At 41.6% G+C, this 11679-nt stretch overlaps 1 protein-coding gene across 1 annotated transcript in view; it reads right to left on the reverse strand.

The window, feature by feature from the left end:
* Positions 1-5611, reverse strand: part of fam117bb (family with sequence similarity 117 member Bb) — an 80421-nt gene extending 74810 nt beyond the window's left edge. The window contains exon 1 of the mRNA XM_036959508.1: positions 4493-5611. Within this exon, the coding sequence (XP_036815403.1) occupies positions 4493-5411 (919 nt within the window). The 5' untranslated portion in view covers positions 5412-5611. The remainder of the gene's footprint in view (positions 1-4492) is intronic.
* Positions 5612-11679: the final 6068 nt, after the last annotated feature.

Consider the following 11679-nt stretch of genomic DNA (forward strand, 5'->3'; position numbering starts at 1 on the left):
GGGTCAGTAGCTATATACAGGGTCAGCAAATATATACAGGGTCAGTAACTATATACAGGGTCAGTAGCTATATAGAGGGTCAGTAGTTATATACAGGGTCAGTAGCTATATACAGGGTCAGTAGTTATATACAGGGTCAGTAGCTATATACAGGGTCAGTAGATATATACAGGGTCAGTAGTTATATACAGGGTCAGTTCCAGGGTCAGTAGTTATATACAGGGTCAGTAATTATATACAGGGTCAGTAGCTATGTACAGGGTCAGTAGCTATATAGAGGGACAGTAGTTATATACAGGGTCAGTAGTTATATACAGGGTCAGTAGTTATATACAGGGTCAGTAGCTATATACAGGGTCAGTAGTTATATACAGGGTCAGTAGTTATATACAGGGTCAGTTCCAGGGTCAGTAGTTATATACAGGGTCAGTAGTTATATACAGGGTCAGTAGTTATATACAGGGTCAGTAGCTATATAGAGGGACAGTAGTTATATACAGGGTCAGTAGTTATATACAGGGTCAGTAGTTATATACAGGGTCAGTAGCTATATACAGGGTCAGTAACTATATACAGGGTCAGTAACTATATACAGGGTCAGTAGTTATATACAGGGTCAGTAACTATATACAGGGTCAGTAGTTATATACAGGGTCAGTAGTTATATACAGGGTCAGTAGCTATATACAGGGTCAGTAGTTATATACAGGGTCAGTTACTATATACAGGGTCAGTAGCTATATAGAGGGTCAGTAGTTATATACAGGGTCAGTAGCTATATACAGGGTCAGTAGTTATATACAGGGTCAGTAACTATATACAGGGTCAGTAGTTATATACAGGGTCAGTAGTTATATACAGGGTCAGTAGTTATATAGAAGGTCAGTAGTTATATACAGGGTCAGTAGTTATATACAGGGTCAGTAGCTATATAGAGGGTCAGTAGTTATATACAGGGTCAGTAGCTGTATACAGGGTCAGTAGTTATATACAGGGTCAGTAGTTATATACAGGGTCAGTAGATATATACAGGGTCAGTAGCTATATAGAGGGTCAGTAGTTATATACAGGGTCAGTAGTTATATGCAGGGTCAGTAGTTATATAGAGGGACAGTAGTTATATACAGGGTCAGTAGTTATATAGAGGGTCAGTAGCTATATACAGGGTCAGTAGCTATATACAGGGTCAGTAGTTATATACAGGGTCAGTAGTTATATACAGGGACAGTTCCAGGGTCAGTAGCTATATACAGGGTCAGTAGTTATATACAGGGTCAGTAGCTATATACAGGGTCAGTAGTTACATACAGGGTCAGTTACTATATACAGGGTCAGTAGTTATATACAGGGTCAGTAACTATATACAGGGTCAGTAGTTATATAGAGGGTCAGTAGTTATATACAGGGTCAGTAGCTATATACAGGGTCAGTAGTTATATACAGGGTCAGTAACTATATACAGGGTCAGTAGCTATATAGAGGGTCAGTAGTTATATACAGGGTCAGTAGCTATATACAGGGTCAGTAGTTATATACAGGGTCAGTAGCTATATACAGGGTCAGTAGATATATACAGGGTCAGTAGTTATATACAGGGTCAGTTCCAGGGTCAGTAGTTATATACAGGGTCAGTAGTTATATACAGGGTCAGTAGCTATGTACAGGGTCAGTAGCTATATAGAGGGACAGTAGTTATATACAGGGTCAGTAGTTATATACAGGGTCAGTAGTTATATACAGGGTCAGTAGCTATATACAGGGTCAGTAGTTATATACAGGGTCAGTAGTTATATACAGGGTCAGTTCCAGGGTCAGTAGTTATATACAGGGTCAGTAGTTATATACAGGGTCAGTAGTTATATACAGGGTCAGTAGCTATATAGAGGGACAGTAGTTATATACAGGGTCAGTAGTTATATACAGGGTCAGTAGTTATATACAGGGTCAGTAGCTATATACAGGGTCAGTAACTATATACAGGGTCAGTAACTATATACAGGGTCAGTAGTTATATACAGGGTCAGTAACTATATACAGGGTCAGTAGTTATATACAGGGTCAGTAGTTATATACAGGGTCAGTAGCTATATACAGGGTCAGTAGTTATATACAGGGTCAGTTACTATATACAGGGTCAGTAGCTATATAGAGGGTCAGTAGGTATATACAGGGTCAGTAGCTATATACAGGGTCAGTAGTTATATACAGGGTCAGTAACTATATACAGGGTCAGTAGTTATATACAGGGTCAGTAGCTATATAGACGGTCGGTAGTTATATACAGGGTCAGTAGTTATATACAGGGTCAGTAGCTTTATACAGGGTCAGTAGTTATACACAAGGGCAGTAGTTATATACAGGGTCAGTAGTTATATACAGGGTCAGTAGTTATATACAGGGTCAGTAGTTATATAGAGGGTCAGTAGTTATATACAGGGTCAGTAGTTATATACAGGGTCAGTAGTTATATAGAAGGTCAGTAGTTATATACAGGGTCAGTAGTTATATACAGGGTCAGTAGCTATATAGAGGGTCAGTAGTTATATACAGGGTCAGTAGCTGTATACAGGGTCAGTAGTTATATACAGGGTCAGTAGATATATACAGGGTCAGTAGCTATATAGAGGGTCAGTAGTTATATACAGGGTCAGTAGTTATATGCAGGGTCAGTAGTTATATAGAGGGACAGTAGTTATATACAGGGTCAGTAGTTATATAGAGGGTCAGTAGCTATATACAGGGTCAGTAGCTATATACAGGGTCAGTAGTTATATACAGGGTCAGTAGTTATATACAGGGACAGTTCCAGGGTCAGTAGCTATATACAGGGTCAGTAGTTATATACAGGGTCAGTAGTTATATACAGGGTCAGTAGCTATATACAGGGTCAGTAGTTATATACAGCGTCAGTAGTTATATACAGGGTCAGTAACTATATAAAGGGTCAGTAGTTATATACAGGGTCAGTAGCTTTATACAGGGTCAGTAGTTATATACAGGGTCAGTAGTTATATACAGGGTCAGTAGCTATATACAGGGTCAGTAACTATATACAGGGTCAGTAGCTTTATACAGGGTCAGTAGTTATATACAGGGTCAGTAGTTATATACAGGGTCAGTAGCTATATACAGGGACAGTAGTTATATACAGGGTCAGTAGTTATATACAGGGTCAGTAGTTATATACAGGGTCAGTAGCTATATACAGGGACAGTAGTTATATACAGGGTCAGTAGTTATATACAGGGTCAGTAGCTATATACAGGGTCAGTAGTTATATACAGGGTCAGTTCCAGGGTCAGTAGTTATATACAGGGACAGTTCCAGGGTCAGTAGCTATATAGAGGGACAGTTCCAGGGACAGTAGTTATATACAGGGACAGTTCCAGGGTCAGTAGCTATATACAGGGACAGTTCCAGGGTCAGTAGTTATATACAGGGACAGTAGTTATATACAGGGTCAGTAGCTATATAGAGGGTCAGTTCCAGGGACAGTAGTTATATACAGGGACAGTTCCAGGGTCAGTAGCTATATACAGGGACAGTAGTTATATACAGGGTCAGTAGCTATATAGAGGGTCAGTTCCAGGGACAGTAGTTATATACAGGGACAGTTCCAGGGACAGTAGTTATATACAGGGTCAGTTCCAGGGACAGTAGTTATATACAGGGACAGTTCCAGGGTCAGTAGCTATATACAGGGACAGTTCCAGGGTCAGTAGTTATATACAGGGACAGTAGTTATATACAGGGTCAGTAGCTATATAGAGGGTCAGTTCCAGGGACAGTAGTTATATACAGGGACAGTTCCAGGGTCAGTAGCTATATACAGGGACAGTTCCAGGGACAGTAGCTATATACAGGGACAGTTCCAGGGTCAGTAGCTATATACAGGGACAGTTCCAGGGACAGTAGTTATATACAGGGACAGTTCCAGGGTCAGTAGCTATATACAGGGACAGTTCCAGGGTCAGTAGTTATATACAGGGACAGTAGTTATATACAGGGTCAGTAGCTATATAGAGGGTCAGTTCCAGGGACAGTAGTTATATACAGGGACAGTTCCAGGGACAGTAGTTATATACAGGGTCAGTTCCAGGGACAGTAGTTATATACAGGGACAGTTCCAGGGTCAGTAGCTATATACAGGGACAGTGCCAATACAATGTTCAGGGATACTGGAGTTGAAGATATGTAAAGAGGACACACTCTTTTCACACCACTTTCATACAAAGTGATTTTCGTAGCAGGTTAGGTAGGAGAACATCTTCACAAACGTAACCCTTTTCCTAACCTTAACCTCAGAGTCCCAACCTGCTGCATGAGTTCTCCTAACCTGCTCTGAAAAAGTCACTTCTTTATTGAAGTGGCATGAAAAGAGTGTTTGTCATATGTATCTGGGTACAGACAGAACAACAGAAGAACAGAACAACCTGGAGAATGTATGAAGTGCAGTTCACGACCAAAAAAATTTTAACGATGTAAACTTCACCTCCATTTGGCGAGCTGGGGCTGACTCTCCCAGGAGACAGTCGGTTCTGTTCCAGGCCGGGGGACCAGCGCTGTGGCATCGCTCTGCCCTGCTGACCGCCAAAAGATGACAAAGAGGACGAAGACGGAGAAAAAGGCGAGAAAGGCTGTTGCTGTAAAGCGGTCGGGTAGTCTGACGGCCAGTGTAGCTGCTGGGTGGGGGAGCCGTCTGCGGTGTTAACAGGGGGGACACCCAGACTGAAACTACTAGATCCGTAGGTGTGAATATTGACGTAAGGTGCAGGTGAGATCACTGGGGAAGTTACATGTTGTGGAGGTGACGCTGCTACAGGAGCGAGGGGTGATTGTGTTTGAGCGGCTCGGGATGTGGCAGAGTTGGACCCCGATGCAGCAACGGAGTGACCAGACACGGTGGTGTTGGCGAGGGGGCTGACTCTGGCGGATGGGGAGGAGGGTGTCCCTGTCCCGGCCTGTCCCACCGCGCCCGAAGCATAGCCGATGGAAGGAGACAGAGGTGACAGAGAAGACAGAGGGGTGGTGGCTGGCGAGGAGACCAGAACAACAGCTGTTGATGATGAGTTGACAACAGCACGAGTGGGGCTGCGACTCAATGACGTCGACGTGCGCGTTTCAGGTGCTTCGCTGGAGCTGCATCCACTAATGTGGAATTTACCGTTCCCGGTGTTGGTGGGCGATGGGCTACTGCATCCACTAGCGGTACCCTGCACAGACCTGGTCAACAGGGGGGGCTGTATCTGAGGTTTCAGTTGGAACGGAACCGTCGCTTTCATGGGCAGGAGGCGACTGAACACACTGCCTCCCGAAGCTCCCGAGACGCCAGTTGTAGCACCGACTCCACCACCGGTTTCGCCGCTTGGCATAAATGTCGGAGACCCGTTTCTTCTCACTCTTTGAGACATTATTTGTTCTCAATAGTAAAAAAAAAAAACAATAACGAAAAGAACTGCTATTACAACGACCTCAGCATATGAATAAGTGTAAAACCTAGCCTATATTTCAATATATGTATTTGTCGAGAGAGCCTATCCAGTTAGGTTATTCCCTAACGCTTCTACATATTCCACCGGTCGCTCCTTATCGCTCCACATCCGTGACCGAAGCAGGCTGAAACGATTTCACAGCCACGCAGCTAACGTCTCCTATTGACCACGTACTCCCTGCCTCTCATTGGCTAACACTATCCCTCTGAGAACTTCTTATTGGCTCGTCAATTAAAAGCCCGCCTTAGAATTGATCACACGCACAATACATGGTTTATTCAAGCAACTTTCCCTTATTGCGTAATAATGTATTGGTGACCAATCAATTACATTTCGAATGATAAACAAACTATATTTAAAATGTTTCAATGATGTAATGGCAAGCCATGAATGCTTTAATGATAGTGAATCTAAACACAGTTGCATCCATAGCCTAACATTTTATTCAACAGTCCCATCAATTTCAGATTGAGATTATATTTTCCCTGAAATCCCTGTTGATGTGTAGTGGCAAGAACTACAAACGGTACAAGATTACTTTGGTAAAGAGTGTGTTTTGAACAAGCTACGAGTGTTAGAAAAATGACACCCATGTGGACAAATAATTTACCTAAAACTGCTGTCACAACAAATCTGAAAGAGCTAACACTTTTCAGATACTCATAGCGGAAACATTTTACGGATTTAAAAAGTTGTTGTGTTGTGTTCTCTATAGCTGAGAATCGAATTATACCCCCCAAAATTAACTTGCTACGGCTGTACATGAGGCCCTCATCATTCAGGATGAGGTCTACTAGTATAGGATGAGGTATACTAGTGTAGGATGAGGTCTACTAGTATAGGATGAGGTATACTAGTGTAGGATGAGGTCTACTAGTATAGGATGAGGTCTACTAGTGCAGGATGATGATTACTAGTATAGGATGAGGTACACTCGTGTAGGATGAGGTCTACTAGTATAGGAGGAGGTCTACAAGTGTAGGATGAGGTCTACTAGTATAGGATGAGGTCTACTGGTGTAAGATGAGGTCTACTAGTGTAGGATGAGGTCTACTCGTGTAGGATGAGGTCTACTAGTATAGGAGGAGGTCTACTAGTGCAGGATGATGTCTACTAGTATAGGATGAGGTATACTCGTGTAGGATGAGGTCTACTAGTATAGGAGGAGGTCTACTAGTGCAGGATGATGTCTACTAGTATAGGATGAGGTATACTCGTGTAGGATGAGGTCTACTAGTATAGGAGGAGGTCTACTAGTGTAGGATGAGGTCTACTAGTGCAGGATGAGGTCTACTAGTGCAGGATGAAGTCTACTAGTGCAGGATGAGGTCTACTAGTGCAGGATGAAGTCTACTAGTGCAGGATGAGGTCTACTAGTGTAGGATGAGGTCTACTAGTATAGGATGAGGTCTACTAGTGCGGGATGAGGTCTACTAGTGTAGGATTAGGTCTACTAGTGCAGGATTAGGTCTACTAGTGTAGGATGAGGTCTACTAGTGTAGGATTAGGTCTACTAGTGCAGGATTAGGTCTACTAGTGCAGGATGAGGTCTACTAGTGCAGGATGAGGTGTACTAGTGCAGGATGAGGTGTACTAGTGCAAGATGAGGTGTACTAGTGCAGGATTAGGTCTACTAGTGCAGGATGAGGTGTACTAGTGCAGGATGAGGTGTACTAGTGTAGGATGAGGTGTACTAGTGCAGGATGAGTTGTACTAGTGCAGGATGAGGTGTACTAGTGCAGGATGAGGTGTACTAGTGCAGGATGAGGTGTACTAGTGTAGGATGAGGTCTACTAGTGCAGGATGAGTTGTACTAGTACAGGATGAGGTCTACTAGTGTAGGATGAGGTCTACTAGTGTAGGATGAGGTGTACTAGTGTAGGAGGAGGTCTACTAGTGCAGGATGAGTTGTACTAGTACAGGATGAGGTCTACTAGTGTAGGATGAGGTCTACTAGTGTAGGATGAAATCAAATAAAACATTTTCAAATAACATTTTATTGGTCACATATAAATGGTTGGCAAATGATTATTGCGAGTGTAGCAAAATGCTTGTAAAGATGAGACCCTCTAGTCCAGGGATCAACTACAGCCCTGACCTTCAGTTACACAATCAAAACACAAGGTTTATTTAATGGTTGCAACCCAAATGGCACCCTATTCCCTACAAAGTGCACTACTTTTAACCAGGGGCCATAGTGCTCTAGTCAAAAGTAGTGCCCTATGTAGAGAATAGGGTGCCATTTGGGAAACGTACGAAGTTAAGAAGTCAATTGACACGAAAAAATCTATTCTCAGTAATATAATCTTTAATCAATGGGGTAATGTAATGCAAGCTTTCTTTCATCGATAATGGCATTTTTAAACATTTCCAGAGCAGGCTAGAGTATGAGATATCATTTGTTCTTTTATTTCAAAGCGCTTATTTTACAAACTTCAATAGAAAACAGAGTTGCTTTTAGGGCTAAGGAGAGATGCAGGACCAGAGCTCTGAAGGAAACCATCTACTTCAACATGAATTGTGTCCCCCAGGTGGCACCCTACTTATTCCCCATGTAGTGCACTACTTTTGACCTGAACCTATGGGCCCTAACTCTATGGGCCCTGAGCTCTATGGGCCCTAACCCTATGGGCCCTGACCTCTATGGGCCCTAACTCTATGGGCCCTAACCCTATGGGCCCTGAGCTCCATGGGCCCTAACCCTATGGGCCCTGACCTCTATGGGCCCTAACTCTATGGGCCCTGAGCTCCATGGGTCCTAACCCTATGGGCCCTGACCTCTATGTGCCCTAACCCTATGGGCCCTGAGCTCTATGGGCCCTAACCCTATGGGCCCTGACCTCTATGGGCCCTAACTCTATGGGCCCTAACCCTATGCACTCTGAGCTCTATGGGCCCTAACCCTATGCACTCTGAGCTCTATGGGCCCTAACCCTATGCACTCTGAGCTCATGGGCCCTAACCCTATGGACCCTGACCTCTATGGGCCCTAACCCAATGGACCCTGACCTCTATGGGCCCTAACCCTATGAGCCCTGACCTCTATGGGCCCTAACCCTATGAGCCCTGACCTCTATGGGCCCTAACCCTATGGACCCTGAGCTCATGTGCCCTGGTCAAAAGTAGTGCACTACACAGTATGACGAGTAGGATGCCATTTGACAAACAGCTCACTGTAACCACAACAACACATCCGACATTCACCCTGGACCCACTCTTTAATCACTTTTCAAGGCATTTTTTTTTTTTTTTTTATTTTTTTTAAGGTGACAGACAACACAGTTTTACAAAAGTCCTTTCCAGACCAAACAAAATGTAGTGTAATGTATTTGGCAGTTGTTAAGATGTGAATGGATATCAGTGATGGATACAGCAGTGTCAGTCAGGACAATGGATTGTATTGTTTGCATATTAAAGCACAGCACTCAAAAGTTCACAAAGCCTTGGGATAGTCTGTCTGCGGCAGTCAGTAGTTCCTGACTTAAATATTACATTGTTATATCAGAATGTCACTGAGTAGGGTAGAAATTCAAGGGTCCACAATAGAATACTTTATGTGGGACGTAGATTGGATGGAGTCAGTGATGAATAAGGTATATCATCTAGTCCAAATTAGTCATACAAACCACATGACTTCCTCAGTGGTAAAAACCCTGTTTTAATATTCCTCTCATCTTTATTTCATATGGTTAATTTATAATCTTACCGTAATGACCTTAATAATGTCCTGCATGCTTTCTGAGTGGCATATATCTACAGTGTGATACAGTATAAATGAGTGTGCTATAAACAACACAGTACTGTAGCAATGTTCTTGGTCCCATAGCAACGGTTGTATGTACAGTGGCCTTCAGAAAGGATTCACACCTTTTTAACTTCTTCCACATTGTGTTGTTACAGCCTGAATTTAAAATGGTTTACAGCCTGAATTTAAAACGATTTACAGCCTGAATTTAAAATGGTTTACAGCCTGAATTTAAAATGGTTTGCAGCCTGATTTTAAAATGGTTTGCAGCCTGATTTTAAAATGGTTTACAGCCTGATTTTAAAATGGTTTACAGCCTGAATTTAAAATGGTTTACAGCCTGAATTTAAAATGGTTTACAGCCTGAATTTAAAATGGTTTACAGCCTGAATTTAAAATGGTTTACAGCCTGAATTTAAAATGGTTTACAGCCTGAATTTAAAATGGTTTACAGCCTGAATTTAAAACGGTTTACAGCCTGAATTTAAAATGGTTTACAGCCTGAATTTAAAATGGTTTACAGCCTGAATTTAAAACGGTTTACAGCCTGAATTTAAAACGGTTTACAGCCTGAATTTAAAACGGTTTACAGCCTGAATTTAAAATGGTTTACAGCCTGAATTTAAAATGGTCTGCAGCCTGATTTTAAAATGGTTTACAGCCTGAATTTAAAATGGTTTACAGCCTGAATTTAAAACGGTTTACAGCCTGAATTTAAAATGGTTTACTGTCTGAATTTAAAATGGTTTACAGCCTGAATTTAAAACGGTTTACACAATACACAATACCTGATCTACACGCAATACCCCATAATGTCAAAGTGGAATTTTGTTAGTATAATTTTTAAAAAATTAATAAAACATTTTAAGCTGAAATGTCTTGAGTCAATAAGTATTCAACCCCTTTATGGTAAGCCTAAATAAGTTCAGGAGTAAAAGTGTGCTTAACAAATTGCATAATAAGTTGCATGGACTCATTCCGTGTTCAATAATATTGGTTAACATGATTTTTAAATGACTTCCTCATCTCTGTATCCCAACACATACAGATAATTGTAAGGTCCCTCAATCGAGCAGTGAATTTCAAACACATATTCAACCACAAAGACCAAGGAGATTTTTCAATGCCTCGCAAAGAAGGGCACCTATTGGTAGATGGGTAAAATGTGTAATATCCCTTTGAGCAAGGTGAAGTTATAATTAGGCTTTGGATGGTGTATCAATACACCCAGTCACTACAAAGATACAGACGTCCTTCCTAACTCAGTTGCCGGAGAGGAAGGAAACCGCTCAGGATTTTCACCATGAAGCCAATGGTGACCTTAAAACAGTTACAGAGTGTAATGACTGTGATAGGAGAAAACAACTGAGGATGAATCAACATTGTAGTTACTCCATAGTTACTCCATAATACTAACCTAAATGACAGAGTTAAAAAAGCCTGTACAGAATAAAAATACTCCAAAACATGCATCCTGTTTGCAACAAGGCACTTAAGTAACACTGAAAACATTTCGGCAAAGAAATGAACTTTTTGTCCTGAATAAAGCGTTTTGTTTGGGGCAAATCCAACACACCACATCACTCAGTACCACTTCATATTTTCAAGCATGGCGGTGGCTGCATCATGTTATGGGTATGCTTGTCAATGGCAAGGACTAGGGAGTTATTAGGATAAAAATAAACGGTAGACAGCTATAAGCACAGCCAAAATCCTAGAGGAAAGTCTGGTTCAGTCTGTGTTCCAATAGACAAACGAGGAGATGAATTCGCCTTTCAGAAGGACAAGGACCTAAAACACAAGGCCAAATCTACACTTTAGTTTACTTACCAAGAATATATTCAATATTCCTGAGTGGTCTAGTTAGTTTTGACTTAAATCGGCGGCTTGAAGATCTATGGAAAGACTTGAATATGGTTATCTGATAATGATCAACAATCAACTTGACAGAGCTTGAAGAATTGTTTAAAGAATAATGGGCAAATAGAGATTTACCCCGAAAGACTCACCGCTGTAATTGCTGTATCTACAAGGTGTTCTAATCAGTATTTGCAAAAATGTCAAAAAAACATGTTTTCACTTTGTCATTACGGGGTGTGTCGATTGATGAATATTTAATTAATATTATTAAATTAATATTTCATCCATTTTTGAATTCAGACTGCAAAACAAAATGTGGAATAAGTCAAGGGGTATGATTTTTTTCTGAAGCCACTGTATGTTGCAGTATGTATAGTATATCTAGGTAACTGCACTATCTATATATACACACAATTACTTACACCAAAGAGGTGAGCCTATAACACATACACACACACATTAGTGTTTCCAATGAGGATTTACCCCAGTGCTGGAAACACAATAACACTAGACGTTGACGCTAACATAAAACACTTGCGGCCCACTGTGGGGGTAGTCCTCAATGGAATAGAACCATGTGAG

Source organism: Oncorhynchus mykiss, chromosome 22 (assembly GCF_013265735.2).
Source record: "Oncorhynchus mykiss isolate Arlee chromosome 22, USDA_OmykA_1.1, whole genome shotgun sequence".
NCBI lineage: Eukaryota > Metazoa > Chordata > Actinopteri > Salmoniformes > Salmonidae > Oncorhynchus > Oncorhynchus mykiss.